Source organism: Pelobates fuscus, chromosome 1 (genome assembly GCF_036172605.1).
Source record: "Pelobates fuscus isolate aPelFus1 chromosome 1, aPelFus1.pri, whole genome shotgun sequence".
NCBI lineage: Eukaryota > Metazoa > Chordata > Amphibia > Anura > Pelobatidae > Pelobates > Pelobates fuscus.
In genome coordinates, this window is record NC_086317.1 from 485,190,609 (window position 1) to 485,216,728 (window position 26,120).

A 26,120-nucleotide genomic window follows, 5' to 3' on the forward strand; every position below is an offset into this window, starting at 1 on the left:
ATCTAGCATGAAAATAATAGTTTTGGGACTGTAACACATATAATGTATATCTGGCTGCCAATCACAGAGTTTTTCGATACAATTAATGAGTTAATGTAATTACATTTATTTACTTAGTCTATAACTTGATAATGATTTGAGAATGAATTCCTAAACTATTTCGATCTCCTTTAGGGATATATGTGACCATTACAGGTTACATTTTAAAGAAATAAAGTATGTCACAGCTACGGATTTAACAAATGGCTCACTTAGACAGCTCCATGAAGCTCAGTAATTTGACAGTGGTTTTGAGAAGAAGTGGCTTCACTCACATCCTAACCTAGCCTTGGTCCTGAGCTGATTCTACACTGTTCGCTGAAGGCTTTGAGTATTATACAGTATAGAGTGCAGGCGGCATCATCACATTTCGCCCTAGCATTCCTAAGCATTGGCATCCTAGCAATGACCATCCCTTCTTCAAATAGAGATATAAATGCAGATTAAGGCTCTGCTCAGGAAAACATACCATATAAAAAGGCATTGAAACAATGTTTAAACCGTTTAAAACTATAGTGATGCTACTCTGGCATATATATACTCCCCTATCAACCATTGTACACTATTGCATCTCCCCTCCTCAACACTCTTGACCTACTCTCCCATCTCCGAGTCCATTTATCTGAGCATTGCTCTGTCTTTTCCTCCTATTCTTTTCCCTTTCCTGCCTGTGATCAAAATCACTCCTTACATCCACTTCCCTTAACCTCCCAGCAACATTTTAAATGTTCTATTACACTCCCCCCTTCTCTCATATCATGCCCTGCACTATTTATTTTATTCTCTCTGTCATATTGCCAATGATCTCATCCCAAACCCCATCCATACAATACCCACGCTTACCTCCTGTCATTGTCTCTCCTTCTGCTCCGAGATGCCTCTCTCAACCCAGGGCTTTCCACCCCCTCTGCTCACACTATGCCAACCAGAAACCGCATTGTCACGGCCACAGCCTGCTGGTGAGGCAACACAGCTAGCCTCCTGTCCACAGATTATGGGCCTGGTCACAGACTTTAAACTGATATATAGGATGCGGGGATACATTGTATAATTGTCAAGTAATTTTGTAAAATGTTGAACTGGATGAAAGCTATTAAGTTAATTATAATTGTAACAGCTATTGTGCAATGTGTCAAAAGATCATTAAAAACTCACTTCTTTAGGAAAGCATATGAATTAAACTTAATAATCCACAATGTTTCCTCTCCTGCAACTATGTCATCCAATAATCTAACCCTTCCCTGTATATTATTCTGGTGACCAACTTTTTTTCTCGTGCTAATTTACCCCACGCTCTCTAGAATGTAAGGTCTTTTGAGCAGGACTCTCAACCCCTCTTTTCCTGTGCATCCATCGTGTCTACTCTTGTTGTAATTACATGTCTGTTAGTTCACCTATTGTAGAGAGCTACGGAATTTGTTGACGATTTATAAATAATAATTATAATAATATACAAAACAACATAAGACATACACTGCTTCCATTTTCCGAAGCCACGATTTAGTTCCGCGTCTTTCCACTAGTGGGCAAACTGAGTCTTCAAATGGCCATATCTGAATGAACATTACTTATAAATAATTTACATTGCAAATTTTGCCAGCCCTGCAAATAATTTTCCTGCAAGCGTAATACTGTGTCAGCGTCCTTTGAAAACGTTTGCGAAAATGGAAATATAAAGTCATGTAATAGAGGTCTGATATAAATCAGGGTGGCATTTAATGATCGTACAGACATGCTTCTCCGCATCAAGAGATAATGTAACATTCATTCTATTCATTAGAAAGGTCAATAGCAGCCTTTTCCACTGGATCAGAGAAAATGCCTCGCTAAAAGCATGTATAGGATATACTCCGAGTTTATATCACGTAAAATAATCAGTAACGAGAAAACAAATTGAAATCATGTGGGTAAAAGGTTTTCAAGAAAATGCAGAAATATTCTGTGAAAGTATAGATTGTTGAATATTACTGAAACTAGGGTTAATTGAATAAAAGGGTTGACAGGAAGTAGTGTTAGGGGGATACATCAACATTTTTAGAATTATTTTTGTATCCTTTTTTATGAATGTTACTATTTTTTCTGGCTTACACCGTATTTAAATGCAGTGAAAATATAAGGTGTTTTTTTTTCTTGATAAGTTCCACAGGACCATGATAGAGATGTCCCGAACAGTTCGCTGGCGAATAGTCCCTGGCGAATATAGCTTGTTCGCGTTCACCGCGGACGGCGAACATATGCGATGTTCGGTCCGCCCCCTATTCGTCATCACTGAGTAGACTTTGACCCTGTACCTCACAGTCAGCAGACACATTCCAGCCAATCAGCAGCAGACCCTCCCTCCCAGACCCTCCCACCTCCTAGACAGCATCCATTTTAGATTAATTCTGAAGCTGCATTCTTAGTGAGAGGAGGGACAGTGTGCTGCTGCTGATTTAATAGGGAAATCGATAGCTAGGCTAGTGTATTCAGTGTCCACTACAGTCCTGAAGGACTCATCTGATCTCTGCTGTAAGGACAGCACCCCAAAAAGCCCTTTTTAGGGCTAGAACATCAGTCTGCTTTTTTTTCCCCTGTGTAATCTAATTGCAGTTGCCTGCCTGCCAGCATGTGTATCAGGCTCACAGCGTATACTGTGCCCACTTGCTCAGTGCCACCACTCATATCTGGTGTCACAATAGCTTGCATTTAAAAAAAAACAACTTTTGTTGACTGTAATATAATAGCAGTCAGTTTCCTTCACACGTGTGCGTTTCAGGGCATGCCAGGGCACAGTGTCACACCAGTGCAACTCATATCTGGTGTAACAGTAGTGTACATAAAAAAAAAAATAGAAATTTGACTGTGAAATAATTGCAGTCAGTTTCCTTCACATGTGTGCATTTCAGGGCCTGCCAGGGCACAGTGTCACACCAGTGCAACTCATATCTGGTGTAAAAGTAGTGTACATTTAAAAAAAAAAAAATGTTTTTTGATTGTAATAGATTGAATAGCAGTTAGATGTCTGCAAGCGAGATTACATCACAACCAAACACAGCAGGCGTCCCAGGGGGCTTGTTGTCACCTTTCGGGGACCCTTGGTGTTGTACGTGGCTGGGTGGAGGAAGAGACCTTCAATGACATCAGTGAGGACAAGGAACGGGACATGGCTAGCTTGGTATCCAACCTTGTGCAAATGGGGAGTTTGCGGTTGTGCAAATGGACTGTTTGCGGTTGTTTGCGGTGCGTTAAATGGGGAGTTTGGTCTGTCACTGTGAAGCGGGCGTAACCCTTACACTACCTGATCGATACAACATCATACCTGATGTTTTTTTTTTTTTTTTTTTTAATTCTTTATTTGTAGTGTGCAGAAATGTACATACACATATGGTTGGCCACGATAGCCGAGAAAACATTTAACAGGTGTATAGAGGATACAGCATCACGGCATATAAAACAAGAGTATACAAAATTCTGCACAGTTTTCAATGAAAATTAACATGTTGAACTAGTCATTCGTCAATTTTAAGTTAAGAGCACGCTGGTGTTAGGTGTGGTAATCATACAGATGAAATACGTTCTATATAAGTATATGATTATAATTATACCCGCACGCATATAACTGGTAGGGGCTGTCTAAGTCCTGAAAGCCTACTTATAGACATGAGAAAATATACACTCTACGTATATAACAAGCTAAACTTATCCTGAAGCGGTCTATGACCGTAAATAAAACAGAAACTAAACATGGGCCCTCAAACTTAGTGTCGGACATCTCATTCGTCATCTTAAAAAATATGAGTAGGTGTGGAGGTAGAATCATCAGTGGTCTGCATCTCGCCCTGCCTTGCATCATATGTACCCTAGTTGAGAGAGTGTAAGATAATATGCCTGTTACAAGCTGACTCTGGTTGTCCTTGTGACTTAGACCCTCCGGCCCAAGGTCGGTCAGGTCGTTGGTCGTCTATAATACGTTAGAATAGGTGCAACCATAGGCCTCAGTGGTTTGCGTCTTATCCCATCTTGCAGCGTGTGCGCTCTATTACAGGGGACAAGCATACCTAACATAAACAATCTATGACTGCCGGTACAATCTAGGCGTTCATTCCTAGGGTCAAGCCAGACATAAACTGTCCAAACACTCAAGTAGAAAGGAGAAAGCTGAATTATACGTAATTTGGGCAGTCTACGGCTGTCGGTAAAATTGAGGCACTCAGACTCAGGGCTTCACATTGCACTTGCTGCCCAGAATATACAGGTAAAGGTTAGTATACATACGCTCCATTGGGTTACTTCTTATCCTGTCACAGATTGCATGCACGTTATTCCAGAGAGTTAGAGGTACTTAGCGTGAGCAGTGTATGGCTGTGGGTAAGGCTTAGGTATTGAGACTTAAGGTCCGATATTGCGCTTGCAATAGTATAGTATATAGTTTAGTATATCACGAGTATATGCATTCTATTCAAGAGAGTTATATGTACTTATTTTAAGCAGTCTACTGTTGTTGGCAAACCTGAGGCCTTCAGACTTAAGGTCAGACCGTTCACTTGCCATCCAATACAGGTGTAGGTGACAATACATTCCACAGTTGTTCGCATCCTATCTTGTCATACATTATGTGCACTCTAAGAGGGTTAGATGTGCGTATCTTACGCAGTCTATGGTTGTTAGTAAAAATCAAGGGATGTGGACATAGGGTCAGATATATTGTTTGTTGTCTAGACTATACAGGTACACATGGAAATACCTTCTACAGTGTATTGCCTCTCATTTTGTTATATGGCATGTGCATGTTATTTAAGGGGGTTAGGTATGTCTGATGTAAGCAGTTTACGGTTAGTAAAAAAGAGAAAACTTAGGCAATTGGATTTAAGGTCAACACTTCGCTTGCTATCTAGAACATATAGGTATAGGCGAATATACAGTCCACCTTGGTGTGCATTTTGTCCAGTCCTGTATCACATACAAACAGTTGTGGGGAGCAGGATTCACTTATCGGGGGTGGACTGTTGCTGTAAATATATCACGGGGTCTGTCCGCCCACCTGCAACTCTGTGCCTCTGTTGACTCAGGTTCCGTCAGATTCTGAGGTGTGGGGATCTGGGTCCACCGTTCGGCGGTGAGTACGCAGGCTACAGTCCTTGACCCTTTCAGGATCCTGAGGGATTCTGCGGGTGCCGTGTTCCCTTTTGTGCACTGTCCCTGTACTATCTTCTCTGGTCTTAGTGTCTCGCAAGCCTTCCGTGGGAGCTTGTTGTTGTAGCTGTAGGGCCTGAAGGAATCCCGCCGGGTCCTCATCCGCAGACAGTGTCAAGATGGAGTCTGTTAGTGGGACCACCAGAGTACCCGCCACTCCCCATCGGTACCGGATGCCTCCGTCCCTCAACTGCCTGGTGATCGGCATGAGTTTCCTCCGTTCCATTAGGGTTAAAAATGGGAGGTCGGCAAACACTTTCACAGGATGGTTGTCCACTGTGATGATGGGAGTCTTTCTGGAGTAACTCATTAGTGTAGCCTTAACCGCAGCATCTCGAGTGACGGCTATTATGTCCCTTGGTGCATCTGCAGGTGCGGTCGGGGCTTTTCGGATTCGGAATGCTGCCGTTATCGGCAGGATGTCACCGTGTTTTTTCGCCCCCATTATCGTTGCCAAATTGTTCACATAAGGCAGCAGGGCCTCCAAGCCTATTTCTTCAGGGGCTCCGCGGATGCGGATATTTCGTTTGCGGTGGCGTGTCTCCAGCGCCGTTACTGAGTGGGTGAGTCTCTGAAGTTGAAGCGTTAATGTGTCTATGCGTGTTTTGGCTTCAGTCATTAAGGCATCTCTTTCACCCCCTCGTGTTTCCACAATGTCCAACCGCTCCTGTACGCTGGTTACCTCTGTTCGTACTCCAGCCAGGTCTGATTTCCACATCGCCCTTAGGTCCATGAGAAGCTTCTTAATGTCGCCTTTTGTGGAGGGCAAATCATCAGGGTCTGAGGTTTCAGACCCGGATATTTCTGCGTCTGGAGTTACGACCTGGGGAATCTCCCTTTCCACGGATGATTCCGAGTCACTGGCACTTTGGGGCCTTCCCGGCGCCATTTTAGGCTGTGGAGGCAGTTGCGGTCTTTCGAAGGATCGCCTGATATCAGGCTGATATGGGCTCTCCATGCGGGCGTTTTTTTTATTTTTCCGTCCCATCTTGCTGTTGGGGGGTTCAGTGACGGTTGTAGGTTAGTTTCCAGGTAATTGCACCTCTCTTTGTGGCTATTAAAGTCTATTTTTTATCGGTGAAGCAGGAGCTCCGGGTAAACACGTCTGCTGTGCAGCTCGGCTAGCCACGCCCCCCCATACCTGATGTTTTAAAGCACGTTATTCCAAACAATTTAGGAATGTTAGGTGATTTATGCCCTTTATGGATTAAAACCAGACTCTGCATCAACTATGTAATTTTCCATGGGAGTTTTGCCATGGATCCCCCTCCGGCATGCCACAGTCCAGGTGTTAGTCCCCTTTAAACAACTTTTCCATCACTATTGTGGCCAGAAAGAGTCCCTGTGGGTTTTAAAATTCGCCTGCCAATTGAAGTTCGCGTTCGCCGTTCGTGAACGGAAAATTTTATGTTCGCGACATCTCTAGACCATGATAGTTCAGCATCAGACTGTCCTTCCTTTGGATGCTTAGTGTCTTGGGGAAGCTAGGGTACAGTGTGCACCTCCTGCTTTGCAGACACGATCAAATTCATAAACTGAATCTCTTAACCCCTTAAGGACGCATGACATGTGTGACATGTCATGATTGCCTTTTATTCCAGAAGTTTGGTCCTTAAGGGGTTAAAAAGCCTATACACAAGCAAATGTATAATGATACTTTTATTCTTCCATAATATAATGGGGTGTGTGTCCCCCAAAGGTATGAAGAATCAGGTAGTATTATCCTTGTATGTGATACAAGGTTCCCATATGCCCGATGGGTAGAAAGGTGATCAGCATTTTTAATATTTGTATTTGAATTCCACATATATTAATATGTACCCTTAGAATTACCCAATCACTAACGTTTATCGTGGGCACATTAACCATCTGGAAACCTTGATATACCATTGAAACATTTTGTATACTCTGTTCTTGTAGGCTTGCAAAAATAAAAGATTTAGCAATTACGTTCCTAAATGTTTAACCAATTGGTAGATTCCAGGTCCCTATACAACTGTAACTCCCAATTTATGGAAACATAAAGATCCTCCTTCCACCTTCGACCAGAAGGGATTGCATTATACATTACAGATATGAGACATTTAAAGGGGCACTATAGCCAGAGAAAAGGCATTACTGCCTAGTTACACCTCTAGTGGCAGTCACTCAAGACGCCCGCTGGAGTTGCTTCCTGGGTCAGTGCTGCACTGACGTTCAGCATCTCCACTCACTGTATGGAGGTGCTGAACATTCCCCATAGAGATGCATTGATTCGATGCATCTCTATGAGAAGATGCTGATTGGCACAGCGCAGAGTTTTGCCGCGCATGCACTGTAGTCTCCTAATGCTTTCCTATGGGAATGCACTGAACTGGCTGACATCATCAAATTTGATGATCTCAGTCAAGAAGGTGGAGTGGAGCAGGGCCAGCCTCACCTTTTTAAAGTAAGCAAAGTGGTCTGGCCACCTGAACTATGGTTTTTATTCCTCACACTATGATGTAAGCACCCTGCAAATTAGTGGTGGATATAAGATAGATCCCCAGGTGTTTGGTAAAGCATCATGAGAGTTGGAGTTCTGAAAGCGCTGGGGCCGAGCTTTTCAAGGAAAGACATTTTATTAAACATGACAGCACACATTGCAAGAACAGAGTCAAATATCAGCATCAAATCAAGAAACAGCAACGTGGTTCGAAAAGCTATCATTTTTCATTCATTTCAGTTTAAATCTTTTCCAAAATTAACAAATATTCAGCCACTACATAAGTACATTTGGTTTCGTATACCTTTTATGAATTTTTTCTTCTAGATTTTCTGCACAAAATGCTTTGACTTCATAGTCCACTCCGCAGGCCTGAAATAAAGGTTTTACAAATAAAACACACGGAACGTTCACATGATTTGGAATAACCGCGATCTCTGTGTATCAGTCATCTGTCAGCATTTATTTTATTCTGCAATTTCAGGTACGAAGATTTTCTAATATAAACATCAACAACAAAATATATAAAACATAAAGTAATAAAACAATATAATCATCATACCAATATGCATTAAAACATGAGGAAAGCAAACAAGGTGAGTTTTTTTTTTCCCAAATATTTTTTTGTTAAAAAGATTTTGTAATAAAAATAAATATAAACAATAAAATATATAAATATATATAATAATTTATATGTATAACATATAGTGATAAAATAATACAATAATTATACCAATGAGCACAAAATAAATTGAGTAAGGGAACGGGGTGTTTATTATTTTCTGTTTTCCATTTTCATGGAACTTTTAGGAATTGGAGGGACTTCTTAAACTGACCTGTCCCGGCCTGTGTGGCATTTTTTTAATCTGTGCTGAGCCCAGTAAAAGTAGAATTTACTTACGTAATCAAACAGAGGTTTCCCCCCAAACCCACAGACTGTTTCTCTGAAGGCAATGGAAGGCTCTGTCAGGATACTAATTAAAGGGACACTATAAGCATCAAAACCACATTAGCTTAATGAAGCAGTTTTAGTGTATAGATCATGCAGTCTCACTGCTCAATTCTCTGCCATTTAGGAGTTAAATCACTTTTGTTTCTGTTAATGCAGCCCTTGCCACACCTCCCCTGGCTGTGACTGACACAGCCTACGTGAAAAAAAAGGCTTCATTTTTAATCAGCTGTCAACTTACTTTAGAAGTTTTATCTCCTGCTCTGTAAATTTAACTTTAATTACACAAAGGATGCTCCTGCAGGGGTTGGAATGATACATTCTGAACTAAACAGAATTTGCCATAAAAATAAATGTAAACATTAGATCTCACTTTACAGGAAGTGTTTAGGGAGACTGTGTAAGTCACATGCAGGGAGATTTGGCTAGAGCTGCATAAACAAAGTGATTTAACTCCTAAATGGCAGAGAATAGAGCAGTGAGACTGCAGGGGCAATGAATGTTACCCCAAAAGTGTAGCAAGAGCAAATCATTAGATGCAGACATGCTACCTGGCCCCTTTAACCCCACCCACTGGACTCCCAATTCACTGTCTGTGAATGTTGGGAGGTATACTTTCATGCATGCTCTTAGATTAAAGACAAGCAGCAGTAGACAAATAGTTATTATTACCCAACTGAGTTGCATTCCTTTGAAATAAAACAAACCTGAATTTAATCCGCAAAAAATTATACCATCCAGGTAGACGTAGGAAAGGATACCATAATGGGTGTGCTAACCAAGTGAGCTACCTCTTAAACCTCAGAGACATCTTACACAATATACAAGAAGGGTTGATAGCCAGGGATAATATACAATTCAATAAAGCTGAACATTTATTTAACTTTTCTATTAAGTCAGCTACTGATCTACACAACCATTAGAAGTATTATGTGTTATTATAAAACGATAAGTAGACTTAAAATACCAAACATCAATGAAGGTATACTTTCCCAAGATCTTGTATTTGTTTACCAAGAGTAAATAAAATGCATTGAAATGTATTTTCAATCTGGTCTAAAAAAGTCTAGAAATTTCGTTTCCAAAGACCGTAATTGTATTTTTAATTGGTAGATAAATACAGGCTGTTTTATTTATCTCAGAGCCTAATGAGACCAGGGATTTGGGGTCCAATGTGCCTACTGTTCAGAAAACGTGAGCTTGATAGACATAATTTAAATAGAGCAGGAGCAGTGCAGAGCTCAGGGATTGGTGAACTGATCCAATGTACGACCTATAGTGTGTGACAAGGGACAGCAATGAACTATTCAGAATTAGATTAACACTTGAAATTACCCTCTCTTTTAATGTCCACTCAATATACACGCAGCACACATTCTTGTCACTCTGATAACTCTACTGTACAAACTTTAAAGCAATATAAATATTTAGTAAAGCACTCTAGTTAAATAAATAATTAAATGCAATAAAAAACTCTTATTGCAATTACACATGGCCACATTTAATCAGATGTAAGATGTGATGACAAATGAATGAAATAATTTAGGGCATAAATGGTAAAATCTTCCAAACATAAAATGACCCCATTACTTTATATCTCATTCCCCTAACACAAGCACACATTCATACACATATAATAACAAAACTAACATGTCCAGGCCTCCCAACCATCCCGATTTTGGTTGGACAGTCCTAAGTTTAGGTGCCTGTCCTGCCTTCCTGACTTTGTTCCATGGACACCAAAGAGCACAGTGTAAACACATCATTAGACTCTATGCTGAGGACACATGACCCTGCAGAAAGTAGTGATAGAGGATGAGTGACAAGCTGACATGCCAATCTTTCGGGTGGATCTGCCCCTTTTCCAGGTGGGCCCATCCCCTTGCGGCTGCACCAGAGATATGATTTGTGTCACCTTTTACCTCACCCACCATACTATACAAGTTCCCACCTACAGTACCATGTTCCTCATGGCAGGGCAAAGAAACCTTCGGCACTCCAGAGGTTATTATTATTATTATTATTGTTGCCCTGTATATAGCGCCAACAGATTCCATATCGATTTACAATATTATAGGGGAGGGGAGGATTTAACTATAAAAATAACAATTACAAAAAACTTACAGGAACAATAGGTTGAAGAGGACCCTGCTAGAATTGTTCAATGCTTTATAGGTATGGGTTAGCACTTTGAAGTCCTATAGGATACAGGGAGCCAATGTAAGGACTAACAGAGGGGTGAGATGTAAGAGGAGCGACTGGAGAGGAAAATTAGTCTGGCAGCAGCATTCATTACAGACTGCAGCGGGGCAATAAGGCATTTGGGAAGACCAATCATGAGCGGGTTAAAATAATCAATGCGGGAAATTACTAGAGCATGGACAATCTCCTTAGTATCATTATCTAAGAAAAGGATGAATGCGGGCTATGTATTTAAGATGGAATCTACAGAATTTGGTAACATACTGGAGGTTGAGGACTGCATCTACCATAATGCTCTTACAGTCATAATGCTGGCAAAGCATCGGGGTAGACATAGTCCACAAGGTTTTCTACTCCTGCTTTATAGCTTAGAGTAAGGTGACAGCCACAGTGCAGATGCTATCAGCTTAGGCAGCAGTTCTCTTTATCCTACGAGTACTTCCAGGTGCTTCTGTACACCTTCTACAGACTCAATGTCCCAAACGCTTGGCTCAGGTTGAAAGTAATAAGAGCCATGGATATCTGGAAGTCAACAGATTGATTCCTATATTTAATCTTTATTTTAGCGGGGTTGTTTACTAAAGTGAGATTTCAAAGTGAATTTCAAATTTAAGACCAATTTAGCCGAACCTGAAGAATAACTGTAACGATTAAAGTTGATCCAGCACGCAGAATTGTGTCACACCTAGGACTAAGGATAACGTCTAACCGGACCTTCAAATTCTATTTAAAACTCCCTTTCTTATTGTATATGAGCACATACAGTCATGCCATACTGTCTGTGTACCACTTTGCATTTTTGATAAAGGTTTGATATTGTAGTTTTAAAACATATGTTTGTGGGAGCTGCAATCCCTGCCTGTTCTTGCACAGATCTCCATTGCAATGTTCCCTCGTGGTTCCTCATGATGACAGAGTTCCAGGTTATGACATCACTAAACAGTTCATAGGAGAAAACACGATCTTATTCACATTACTGAAGACCATATAGACAAAGAGAGGAGATCAGAGGAGACTTGATATTTTTCTCTAAACCAGGAATTTGGGAAAAGACAACTTAGATGGAGCAGAAGCGATTTTGCATCAGAACTTACTTTCCCTGTGTCTTCTGGTCCGGGCTGAAGAGTCACTGAGCAAGGCAGGTTTGGAGGTATCTGGAGAACAAAAATAATTTTAAAATCTTGTTTTGTTGGCAAAAAAAGGTTATTTATAAATAATTTGTTTTCATAAGATAGATAGTTTTCGACAAACTATGACCAACAGTAAATATAATAATTTAACAAAATCATAATCATTCTAAATATTGTATATGTAATAAAAGTGCTGCAGGTTTCAAGCCTTTACAAAAAAATATATATTTTTTAAAACAGACAAACTTCAACCATTTCAAGTTAGCTTTCATTTAGCATAATTTTAGTAATATGATTTCTCAATAACGTGAAATGCAAATGAGTCTGAAGGACAGGAAAAGAATGACCAGGGTTAAGATGCTGAAGGACAGGTTTAGGCATAGACAACCTCAGACAGCTGACCTGTTAATTTATGTTGGCTGGTTTGACAACACACCTGCTTGAGAGAATTGGGAACTGGGTCTCATGCCTTGTCTTTCATTATGATAATTTAAAGGGACACTAAAGGCACCAAAGCAACTTTAACTTAATTAAGCAGTTGGTGTATAGATCCTCCTGCAGTGTTACTGCTCAATTCTCTGCCATTTAGGAGTTAAATCACATTTGTTTATGTCCATGCAGTCATAGCCACACCTCCCCTGGCTATGACTGACACAGCCTTTATGAAAAATATAGTTTCATTTCCAATCAGACGTTAGCTTGCTTTCAAAATTGTTATCTCCTGCCCTGTAAACTGAACTTTAATGACACACAGGAGTCTTCTGCAGGATCTAGAAGGCTACTGACAGAGCAGGGTATAAGACATTCTAAATTAAACAGACTGTGCAATAAATGTACTTTAAACATTAGATCTCTCTTTACTGGAAGAGTTTAGGAATGCTTTGCAAGTCACATGCAGGGAGGTGTGACTATGGCTGTATAAGTAAAGTGATTTCACTCCTAAATGGCAGAGAATTGACCGCTGAGACTCCAAGGGCATGATCTATATACCAAAACTGCTTCACTAAGCTACAGTTGTTTTGGTGCCTGTAGTGTTCATTTAATGATACATAGCACATTATGTGGAAGTAAGCAGTCTGGCACAAACAGCATGGTTGGGTTGTTATCTCATACCTCAAAGGTGAACGGGTAGGCGTGCTCACCAAGCTTTTTAATCAGACGCTCTTGTAGCCGTGTTAAAGGTTTCTGTTCTTCTGGAACCGGTGGAAAGGCCTGAATGTTGGCTACAAAAAGGTCTTTTCTGAAAGTCAGGCCTAGCACATCGAGATCCTCACGGCCGTACCGAAAAGCACATGTTAAGGTCACAAACACTAAAATTATGAATGAAGGAATTAAGAGAAAGATTACTGAGGGCACAGAGCCAAAGGGAACATCTTTTATTGTAATTGAAAACAAATGTATGCCAAAACGATAAACAATGCTTACATATACTGAAAAGGTTCAGGCAGATCATACTCTTAATGCCAGAGAGGGCTTACCACTTTATATTGCAGAACTACTGTTATTATTATCATTTATATACCGACAACATATTCCACAGCGCTTTGCAGTTAAAACTAGGGATAATTAACAAAGACAAGAGGTGAAGAACGTTCTGCTCAAACCAGCTTAGAATTTTTAGGGTTGCTAAATGGGGCAAACTGGCAAATCTAAGTCGTAGTTTTTCCATCTTTTTACCAAATGATAAATAGTAACCGTATCTCACAAGTTGAATGTTCTCCTACATCCTACCAAAACAAAACATTGGAAGAGTGTCCTGGACAAGTGTCGCCTTTCTGTATCAGTGACTATAGAATGAAAACCCAGTTCTGATCACAAGGTCGTCTCTAAATTCTATGATAAGTCTGCACTGGCTAAATTGAGGAAACCATTGATTTATAACACAGGTGTCATAGTTGGCTTACTTAGAACATTTCTCAACATAAATATGAGCAGACAAAGGAGCCTGGAAGGAAACCATTTTACCATAACATGTAAATTGATATCTTATATTAAATACAAAGTTTATTTTGTACAGAACCAGTTGGGGTACTTGGAGTCTTTATATGTAGCATTTCACTATGAAACACTGAACATACAGAGATATAGACCTTTGCTCCTGGAGTTGTAGCTCACCTCCAGCAGAGTCATCGGGTCATCATTAGCAAACCTAGAACAAGAGTTCTGGCTAATGTCAAGTCTGAGCATATTGGAGATCTATCATCAGCACACACAGCGTGTTGGCGACAGATGAGCAATAGTTCCACTCAAGTCTTCTCCTCAGCCCGTCTTCTCTGACATGTCTTCCAGCAAGAGTAGGGTGACGTCACCAGAGGAAGATAAGGCTACGGATCTCAGCACTGAACCAATGTGTTTTTTTTTTAGGTAGGAGTAATCCAGTAACGGGTGTGATAGAAGTTTAGGAGAAGCAGTGAAGGAAACATTAGTAACAGATTTAAAAAATCTCACAATACGCTAGTTTGCAAAGCATCTATGTGGATCAGAGTGGATGGGCCACACGCACATAATTTATTTTAAACATATAAATTATTATAACAAATGTCATTATTTTTCTGAAACTATTTCATTTATCACAAACGTATTTCCATAGAATTCCCGTCTGGTATAGGGAGCATATATAAATACTTGATTCTTCTACATGTATGTTAGGAAACACAAATCACTATACAAAAAAATGAATAACCCTCACCTTTCCGTTCTTTCAAATATTCAGGGTCGACCAAAACTACGCCATCTAAAAGAAAAATATTCTTTAAATTCCAGAATGCATTCAATCCAATTAACAGAAACCACATCTGTATATATCAAGGGTCAGTCTCAGCCACAAAACCACTGAATTAATTGCTTTTGGTGGAAATCATGCCCCTGAAGTCTCACTGCTAAATTCTCAGCCAATTAAGAGTTAAATTATTTTAAACACTTATAGGAACACACCAAGTAAAATAACCATTAGAACACAATGTAGTGGTTATGGTGCCAGGAGTTCCCTGGTGCTCCCCATTTGCTAGTGTTGTGACTTTTTACTTGGGGTCTGCCAGGAGTCACTCCTTTTCTATTGTCATCTGATATTGAGGCAGTGAGCAATGTCCAGCGGATCCCAGGTAAAAGGCCAAACCATTAACAAACACTTTTCCTACAAACATAGTGAAGGTACCAAGGCATTCCTAGCACCAAAAACAGCCCACTGTTTCTTCATTGGAAAGTAGATCAATTTTGAACATATTTTACGTTCAGTTTGAGTAAATGTGTTTACATTAGGATTTGCAGGGAGTCTCTCTTATCTCCCTGCTCACAGCTCTGATGGTTTACATATTTGTTAATTGTCTGGTAATGCTAGCATAGAGCATTGGCCCTGCCAGCAGCTTCCTGTGTGAGATAAGATATGGATAATGTTGTTGTTTTTTTATCATATAATTTGTAAAATATCCAGTGTTTATTTGATAGTTTTTTTTTGTTTGTTTTCTTTTTCTTAACTATTATCTATTTTTATGTTTATTTCTATAGCTTCCAAATGTGTTTAGAGTATGTTCATTAAACAGTTTTTTTAAGTAAGTGTTCAAAATATGTTATATCATGCTCCCTGTGTCCACAGATCTCTGCAAGACACATTTGATGGATCACTGAGCAGCACTAACACGGATATCTGTGATTGATCGACTTCCCTGTAGAAACAAGCTCTGCATGTAAGAAAAAATATGATTTTAGCCAGTTCAGAAGGGCATTTTGGAAACTAGTAAATACATTTAGTTTTTTTTTGTAATTCAACATTTATTGAATGATGTTTAATATAACAAAATAGGACAAAATCTGAAATAGTAAATTCATTTTAATTGCTCAGTACAAAGGAATTAACAAATCTACATTTTGTAACCGAAACATACCCTTCAAGGCACTGCATTTAAAATGAACTGTTAAACCTTTAATGCATGTATGTGTTCCCATGAAAAGTAGGAACAGCAGGTCTCTGCCAGGAAAGGCACGGACTACTTCTAATGTGCAAGGGCCGACTGCAGGTACCTCTTGTGGAAGTGAACTAGAGTCCCCTATGCAAATATTTAAAAAAGACTAGTGTACATAACTCCTTCCTCTTCTAGGGTCCTCTCCTTTTGTCCCAAATTTGTTACCTGGTGCCCCACTTTTGACTCTCGGTGTTGCCCAAAACCACGTGATTGTGCATGAAGACAATGCTTCCTGCATGGTTTGCCATCAGTGAAACAGCCCGAGAGATTGGTAGGCAGCATGGCATGCATTCATTTAAGGCTTACCAACCTATTCTTTGGGCAGCACCAGTGACACGATTAGCATCACTGGCTCGCCCCTATTTCCCTACCTAGTGGGATTCCGTGAAACCATTGTTGGGGTGTATGAGGCTAGACCCACCATGTAAATATTTGAAGAAGGCCAAGTCAGTTACAATTCTACATAGTGTACCTTCTTACATCCAAACTTATTTGCTCATCAAGTTAAAGTCTTGAAATATGCTAATAGTTTAAATGGAGAGGAAGGGACAATTCTATGAACCATAATATTCACTAAATCAATTATGTGACGCAAAATATGTATATGCCAGAGAATTAAGCAAACTACTTTAGACATTTTCTGGTGGCAGAAAATTCATGTTGAAAAATTGGAGGTGACATGTTTAAAGATATTGAGAACAAAAGTAACTCTGCATGCTTTCAGACTCCAAGGGCATACTTCCCAACTCCAGAGTCCAGAGAAGTGGGACACCAGTAGACCTCAAGGCAAGGGGGGGTAAAGAGGATCGACCAGCGACGTGATTGTATATCTTGGCTTCACCCCAAAGGTGCAGACGTGCCCAGAACGGGTGCAATTCCACCCAAATTTCTTGCAGATCAGTGATTCACACCAGGATGCCTGTCAATCATTTTGAAGCCAGCTCACAGAGGGCAGACCCCGCAGGGAGCACTGTCTCTGTGCGTACGGCAGGGTTCTAGTGATATGAATGCAGTGGAAGCAGGATATGCTTGTTAGGGATGGTGGGACAGGACCAGAAAATCAGGACTGTTCCACCTAAATCGGGACAATCGGGAGGCCTGCAAGGGTGATAGAGACAATGTTTTATGTTCTTTTGGGCTATCCTCAGTGTGTTGTTGTCTTTGGGGTTCTGGTTTCTCTGTCATTAAGGACAACTGTCACCTCACAGTTATATTTTAATATAATAATCCTTTCATCAAGATTTGAAATTAAATAGATTTTTTTTTTTTAAATGAAGTATATGTAACAATTTTGATAAACTCATCCCTACCTTTAGTATATGACAAGATCCTTCAGCTATATACATGCACTTTGGGTCAGACAGTGTTTAAAAACTGACAGTAGGCTTCCCTGCTTCTGTTCTGAAAGTTGGGCAGCGAAGACAACAAAGACTAATTATGAGTAAAAAAAATATATATATTTCATTTTGGTCTTAACAGACTAAAAATCCCAACAACAAAAACATGGGAAGCGATTGTGTAATAGGTCCACATGAAGTGTGATGTCTCCACCTATCATTTTCAAACCTGTTGCAGGGTTTGGATTTTTGTCCAAGAAATGTCCTCGTCTTTGACATGTGGCTGGGGAGGTGTGCCATACTCTTGTTACACTTAACCTGTAAGTGCAGATGTTTCTATTTCCCCGCTAAAAGCTTTTCACAGCTCAGTAGATATCTAACATTTACTAAGTCATTTTTAATAGACTCTGTGTAAGATAAAATGGGCATGTTTGATTTTAAGAGGAGCTTTGCATTGGATTAACTATTAGATTACCTTCCTGAAGTCTACATTGGATGGTGCTCCTATAACGTACACGATTATACCTACCTTTTCATAAGACAAAGATGGTCTCCAGAATAGTATGTACTGTCCCTGTGAATCTCTACACTAAGCATGGTACTCTGTTTATATACTGGGGTTAGGAAAAGTAAAGGATGCCATGGCCAGTCAATGTCTACAAGGATTCAGGGTATGCATCCTCTCTATACTCTACTGCAGCAAGGAAGAGGACAAGGCAGCTTCCTTATACAGAGCTCCACAACGGTAGAATAACATTAAAACTTCCACCACCCTGCAAACAATGAAAATAACTCTATCTATCTCCTGCCAAACCAATACCATGACAACTGCTGCTTACCTATTAACTGTGTCTGATAAATGTGTAATCGTACAATTAAATGGACTGGGTATCCCAGCAGATATTTTAGAAAAACAGAAACAGCTCAGTGCATATCTACATAAATAAATATTAAAATATCTAGAGATAAAATATCTATACAGAAATCTACAGATATTCAAAAACTGGATTTTCAGTCATGGGTAACGCAGCTTACAAATATCTACATAGACATGTCCCATGTGATGTTTTAATGCAGTACTCACCTACAGGATCCACAACATCAATGTGATCGACAAAGTCCCTCTTGCCAAGGTACACAGTAAGCTGTAATAAAATAAAGAAATTAATTCGTCTTAGAGACTCTGCTGAAATAGAATCAATCAACGGTTCAACAGGATAGGCAAATAAAATCCACATTCATTTATAACAGGAACAAAATCTATTTTACAGCCAAAAAGGACTTAATCATATACATATGATATACACATAAATCAGGATTTTATGTGCCTATCCCGTTGAACCCGTGAATTCCTTTATATTGATTTACTGCACAAGACTGCACATCTCTTCCATAGTGTACCAGACTTGGCATTTCACCTCCCATTCATAGTGTGCGACTTCATTTATTTGTTTGAAATTGAATAAAAGTCACTTTACTTAGACAATTAGTTATGCAGAAATTAAACAGAGGAGCCAATTAACATGACTGCTTTGCATTATTTTGAAAAATTTCACTTGTGAAGGTGCCAACGTGGCTTAACGAGGTTAAAATTTGTCTATGGCTAAAACATAACGAATTTTATTTTTTTTAATAAAAGCTTTAGAACAGATCTCTCTTTGTCTCTCATTTGGAAAAAGGGCATGCTAAGAGATTTTGGAGGAAATTTATGTTTAAAAAAGGCTTTGCCGCCATTGAACCCATCTTTCTATGAACTGGGGTGATGGTCATTCGGACCCACAGCTCCCAGTTCATTTGTTGGATCTATTAATCTCTACTTGCTTTAAGTGAAATTGGTAGCACTTAGATATCGATTTAATTTTTGGTAAAGTTGTATTAAAAGGTTTAAAAACTCACGTTTTATTTGCAAGGATACAAGGTTGAACATGAAATGGTATTTGACACAGCACACGTGGGTTTAACATTTACAAGGTAGGTGTAAAAATCATTACTACTGGCTGATAAACCACTGCATTTATATGAGTTTGTGTTAAACTCTGACGCTCAAGGAAACGACTTCTTCCGATTCCCCAATAAATATAGTGAGGGGGTAGGTAGTATGGCAACATAAGTGAGATAGAAATCACTTTTACTGTTTTACTGTTTATTATTAAGGTAGACGCAGACTCTGAGATCCCTATTCTGGTCTAGTGGGATATTGAAAAGTCAATTTAACCAACGGTAAAAAGTGAATCAACAGATAAAGTCTTGCCAGCAAAGCTTACAATTTATAGGGAACATGAGAAACACAAGGCATGAATACTATGGTATGAAGATCTTTTTTTTAAGATCCAAAAGCTACAAGTCTTGCATACGGTTTTACCCCATCTCGACAAATCAGTCTATGATTGGATAGTTACTGAACGTCTGAGCAGGTTTAGACAAGAAATCTGCAGCTATTGCAAGCTGCGTTTTGATATAACCCAATGAAAAGAATGGATAATTCTATTTATGGTTTCCTTAGGAGGATAATGACTAAATATAGATATTTATTTTTGTACTTTTGGCAGCGGAGTGTTCCTTTAAGAACTTTAGAAATAATTAATGGAACAAGTGAAACTCTGCCAAGAGAAAACTATTAACTAAACCTCAATTACCGGGTTAGAAGGACGTTAGTCAAAGAAGCAACTGAGAGGACAATGAACTCCGAAGGAGCTGCAGAGATCCACAGCTCAAATAGAAGAAACTGTCCATATGACGACGATAACCCAGAAGCTATTTAAAGCTGAGAAAAGGCCACTGCTGGGGGAAAAGGCATAAAAAGTAGCATATGGGATAAGGTTCTCTTGTCTGATGATGATTGGTCTTAGCACAAAGTATGACAAAACCAAGACCACACATCACCCTGAGAAAACATGATCATGGTGACACGTGGCGGTGGTGGCATTATGTAGTAGAGATACTTTTAAATAGGAAAGTGGTCAGAATTAAGGCCATAATGGATGGAGCCAAATACAAAGTCATTCTATAGGAAGCCTTGTTCCACCCACACCTGAGACTGTAAGTCCACCTTGAGCAGGATAATGACCTACACAGTCAGCCACACTAAGGTAGGTTCAAACCAAACATGTGAATGTCTCATTAAAGCTCAGACATCATTGGGAATCCGTGGGAAGTTATGAGATTGCATTTCACCAGCTTGCCCCATCAAACCTGACAGAGCTTCAGCAATTGTGCCAATAAGAACGTGCATACGTTCTACTTTCTGCATCAATTAATACTTTAAACCCCATCTCTGGTCACCTTCTGCCCTTTACATGAGCAGCAGTGGAATATCAAAGGCCCGTAGTGAAGGGAATTCCTCCCACACAGCTCTTTCTTAATGGAACTCGTTCACCAAGCACAGCAAAGCGGGTCATTTCAGGTTAAGCAAGATTGCATAACAGCACAATTCTATTTTCAGTCATTTTTCCAAACATCTCTTAGATGCGATAACCAAGCTATATTTTGAATGTAATCTTTCATAGTCCGATTTTATTTCATTTTCGAACAAGACTTACTAGAGCAGACACTGCTAGTACCCAAGTGCTTAATAACATGTTGGGTTATCAGGCACCTCTTAAATGGAATGTAGCATTTAGGGAGACAAGAAACCCTTTCCTTCCCAATGCCTTTCTCAATTTAAATATTTTCAAGGAAAAGTGAAATTTAGTAAAATGAGCCCAACTTCCATTGTCCCCACTCAAAGACAAATTTAACTCTTTCCCCCCAATACATTGTATACTCAATTTAAATTTTTTTTTCAAGGAAAGATTACATTTAGCAGAATGAGCCCCATTTCTATTTTCCCCAAACCTGCACCAATCCCCATCAGCTTAGAAACTATATTCTCCCCCAGGGCAGATTCCATAGCCTGTTATAGATGGGCAGGAAATGGCTCAAAATAAGCCTCGTTCTCGAAATAATTTGGTAATGAATAGGGATAATGCTGTTGCGCCATGTTACATAAGATATACATTGTCCTAACATCCTGCGTCTGATCAGAGGCTGCATGTCCTAAAATCCTGCTCCTGAGAGATGACTGATTACCACATTGTAGCAGACCTAGGGTAACCCGACTGGTTACCACCGCTAATTCCCTTCCTTCAGCCGTCCGGGAACCAGTTAGGGCATAACCAGTTAGGCCATTTTCTTCCCTCAGTGGAGGCAGCCACCAGGGAGAGGCGTGAGCCCCAGTGGGGACCCTGGGGCTGTTAGTCGGCTTCGTGGCCACAGAGTCCCCGCCTGGAAGTACGTGCTGACCAATGGGAGAAGGCGCTCCCATTCAAACTGGGCTTGCGTCATTCTCCTGATTGGTCGACACAAGGGAGGGCTGATTGGTGGCTGCAGGGCGCAGGCGACCAATCAAAGAAGAAGCGCGTTACAAATGTGGTTTTGTGACCTTTCGTCTGATTGGGCAGCAAAACCCCTCTCCTCCCCGAGTGCTGATTGGTGCAACCGAGTTTCACATCCTTTCTTCAGATTGGGCAGCGAAACTCCTCTCCTCCCCAAGTGCTGATTGGCATGATATGGTTTGCGCCCTTTAAGGTGATTGGTTGTTGCTTGGAACTAATTTCGGGGATGTACAGAGCCTCGAGACCTAGACTTTAGATGATGATTTCTCAGGCTCTGTACCCCGCTATTTGCTGGGATCCCAGAGGGAACCCGGGGCTATCCAGTGATATGTGTCTGATATGTGGGACCCCTTCCCAGGGCGCGGAGCCACTAAGTGTCCCCCCTGTATGTAATATGTTTTAATGTGTGTAACTATTGTCCAGTTGGTATCTCCCAGGGCGGGAGATGGTTATCTGCTGTAAGCCATCCCCCACCAGCCTGGGACTGAGGAATTTGTACTGATTGTATGGAGACCCCCTGCGGGGGTCTGTGCATAAAAGAAGCTTGTTTTCAATAAAGATTGTCAGAGTTGTACCTCCAGAGCTGTGTCTCGCCCAGCTACTGGGGGGGGAATGGGTCTCTTTGCATTTTAAATTGTTCCTGATGGGCTGAAGGAAGGGAATTAGCTGAGGTAACCAGTCGGGTTACCAGGTGGTCCGCTACAATTAGGTGGATTAAAAAAAATTAGACAACTATCAGCGTCAGACACATCATGTAGACGAGGTGGGTAGGGAAGGAGGAGTGAGGCTGTCACTCGTTAGTCACCCGTTACCAGCATTCCGGTAGGATACCATTTAACAGGCATTAACTTATTGCCTATTAATAGTGTGATGTCCAGTTTGAAGATATCGGTGGTACCACAATATTAATAGGCATTATATAATTCACCAATAAGGATTACATGAGAACAGTATGGCTGTACCTAGCAAGAAAAATAGTGTAAAATGTTAAGTTGCAAAGCTTATTTGCCCCCTCATGTTATAAAACTATGTAGAATGTTCTAACATTGGGGGATTTTCTGTGTGAGGAGGAGGGCGCGCTATTTTGCGCCCCTAAGTATTTTACTTCCTGGGCAACCACCCATTTCCCCCCGCCACCATGCTATGCCACTGCCCAAGTATACTGACAGCATTTAAAGAGTTCTATGGATAATACTGGTCTGTATATAATTTGTACGTACATTACTTTGCAAACATTCCCAGGACCAACTTAAAAAGTGGAATTATTCTCTGTACAAAGAACAATAAAGAAACCAGTTTCTATTTCAATTTATGCTTCTTTTGTAACACATTCTACACATGTACTGTCCTATCAGCCAAAGAAAAACGCATTACATTTTGCATATCCATAAATTTTTCTCCAAGACACTGTTGTGTATTTTTTTTTCACACTTTGACAATTTTATGAGATTTGGATAGTGTTTGATTTGTTATCACGCTGTACGTGTACATTGTAAATTGTCTTTGGAAACACATTATAAGATACAATTCTCCTGGCTAACAGCGAAAGGCAATAACTGGGAATTCGGTGGAAATTAAGTCCATAACTTATATATGTCGCTCACGCCCCGCTACTGCCGCAATCTCAAAGCTAATGATGGCGACACAGCAATAAGGGCCTGTGCTATAAACTACACTATTTCCAAAAATGACATAGAAAAACAGTGAACTCAGACCTCAAACACTCAACAGGAAGGTGAAAGCAACTGGAAAAGAGCTTCATATCGACAATTTACATAATCAGCATCTTTTATTTAATCTGCTAAATGTATTAATATATTAATATTTCTAATGGCCTCCTGTACTTTAATGTGTTTGTAGCCCTTTATACTGTAGTTGTCACTGTAAAAACTTGCATTGTTTATATACAAAGTGGTTGCCATGAGATTTTATGTACACAGATGTATTTCCATGGTAACCAGCGCATTCCTTTTTCTGTCACATGATCTATTTCTTTGTATCTGTGACACTTATAGTGAACTTGCGAGGAAGGCTGAAGAAACTCTTTGTTGAACCAAAATAATGAACCAAATTCATTGTTACATTCCACTTTATCAAGGCCATTTGCTCTGCTCAGGCTTAACATCTATCTATAATGAAGCAGAAATGTTCAGTTCAGTATACATGTCATCTATAGCCCCTAAAATGTATTTCTCCCAGTAATGTGACTAAATAATGTGTGATAGTGCAAACTGAGATTTTTGTATTAGACTTGGGATATTGCTAAATATTAAAGGAGCACTATAGAGTTTGGAATACAAATATGTTTTCCACAACTTGTAGCCTTCAACCAATCCTACAGCCACTGTAGCCAGTTTCCATGATGCCGGTCCCGACTCCTTAGATTATCAATCTTGATAACCTCAATCAATCCAATGCTTCCGGAGACTAGTGCACATACACAGAACTGGGCCGTTCAATCACTCTCTATGAGAGTCCTTTGTTTCAATAACCGAGTGGCTGTTTTAACCCAGAAATCATAAGATTATCGTATCAACTAGACAGCAATGTTTTAACTTTAGTGGTCTTTTCATTTGTATTCCACTGTTTCTTGCTAACATTTAGTACCGGTACTTTGGAAAACCAGCTTAATGTAGTTGACCTGGTATCTATAGCCTCTCTCTGCAGGCTTTTTAAAGTAAACACTGCCTTTTCAGAGAAATGGCAGTGTTTACAATACTGCCTAGGAACACCTCCAGAAGAGGAAGTCACTCAGACGGCCACCAGAAGTACTTCCTGGGTTAGCGCTGCACAGCATGCAGCACTGATGTTCAGCATGGAGACACTGAACTTTCCCCATAGAGATGCATTGAGTCAATTCATCTATATGAGGAGATGCTGATTGGCGCAGAATGGCAATTTGCTGCGCATGCGCAATAGTCTCCTTATGCTTTGCTTATGCGGACCTGAGCAGCGCTGGAATAGTGTTTAACCAGATAAAAGTGGCTATTTAGACCTATATAGACCTAATAGAAACGGCTATTTCTGACACTATAGTATTCCTTTAACTTTACATGGTATTACTCCCAATGCTTTCACTTTTTATTAAACTAGATATCAGATGCGACAGGAAGCACATTAAACTCTCATTTACCTACTCTTAACTTGAATTGATATCATGAACATTTTGTAATGAGTTGAGAATTCTCCAATTGCATGTAAACAGATATGGCTTGCAGTAATAAAACAAATAAAGTAAGCCAGCATTGCCACCCGGGGAACTGATGTTTGCTTTCCAATGTCCACCAGGGGGTGCTTTCTATAGGCAGAAAACAGGGAATGACTCCCTATACATCGTCTACAGGAAAAATTTAATCAGATTCGGAGCTGCCCAAAAGGAATCAATGAAGGTTTGCAATTCTGATAATTCGTTTTAAGAAGTAGTTTTAATCCATTAAGCGCAATTCGAATACTCTCAACAATGTCAACAGTCAAATCATTGCTACATGAAATTTGCTAGATAAAGTATCTTGAATAAGCACCACATCAAATGATTTAATACTCACTATTATAATTTCTCAAGAGGTTATAATAGTATCTCACAGTGAGTAACCCTCGTAGATCAGGGCTCTTCATTGACCTGGTCTCTTCATTGACCTGGTCTCTTCATTGACCTGGGCTCTTCATTGACCTGGGCTCTTCATTGACCTGGGCTCTTCATTGACCTGGGCTCTTCATTGACCTGGGCTCTTCATTGACCTGGGCTCTTCATTGACCTGGGAGCTTCAAACCCTTATTCTTATCACAATGTAGATTCCAGAAAACCTCAAAGATACAGATAACTGTATTCCACTGGGAAGCATTGACGAAGCTCTAGAACACGTGTTAGTTTGTCTGTTTAACCAATGCCCAATAACAGATATTAAAACCCATTGTGTGACAGAAGCTGGAAGATGACTACATGGAGTTACTGTGAGCGTAAAAGGCTGTTTGGCTTCCTTTTCATCAGGGGTCATTAGTATTTTATTTTTCAAGTAGAGAGAAATTAAGTGTTTTGACACTAATGAAAAGAGTGTTGTCATAGAAACACATATGTCTTTTACAAACTCCCAGCTGTGATGAATTCAAAGTGTGGAGACAATGAAACTTGTTTGTACCGAACATTCTGCCCATATTGACAGCAGACAATGGACCTTCCAGTTTTCAACTCCTTCGAATGTTCCATCGACAGGAATTATAATGAACAATTTAATTTCAGGCACATATTTTCTATTCTAACATAATGATTGATTTAAGGTCTTTAGGGCCCATTATCAGAGGAACTTTGGAAGTAGCAAACGTTCAATGCAAAAATGCATTATGAACTTTCCAATGTTCCTCAACTCTTGGAGGCTCACCAACAAATCATATCCCTTGAGATCTCTGTCTCATTAGATATATTTTTGCCAGAAGCTCAAGGAAGCAAGGCAAATGGTTAGCGTTAGGACCCACCTGGGAGGTCTGCCTTGACGTGGCA

The 26,120-nt window shown here is 40.0% G+C and overlaps 1 protein-coding gene across 3 annotated transcripts in view; it reads right to left on the reverse strand.

Moving 5' to 3' along the window:
* Positions 1-26,120, reverse strand: part of LOC134573100 (beta-arrestin-1) — a 292,660-nt gene that overhangs the window by 90,892 nt on the left and 175,648 nt on the right. For all 3 annotated transcript variants that reach the window (XM_063432592.1, XM_063432574.1, XM_063432583.1), the window contains exons 3-7: positions 18,337-18,397; positions 14,646-14,690; positions 13,070-13,266; positions 11,921-11,980; positions 7,980-8,047 (exon numbers count right to left, since the gene is read on the reverse strand). In XM_063432592.1, the coding sequence (XP_063288662.1) occupies positions 7,980-8,047; positions 11,921-11,980; positions 13,070-13,266; positions 14,646-14,690; positions 18,337-18,397 (431 nt within the window). The remainder of the gene's footprint in view (positions 1-7,979; positions 8,048-11,920; positions 11,981-13,069; positions 13,267-14,645; positions 14,691-18,336; positions 18,398-26,120) is intronic.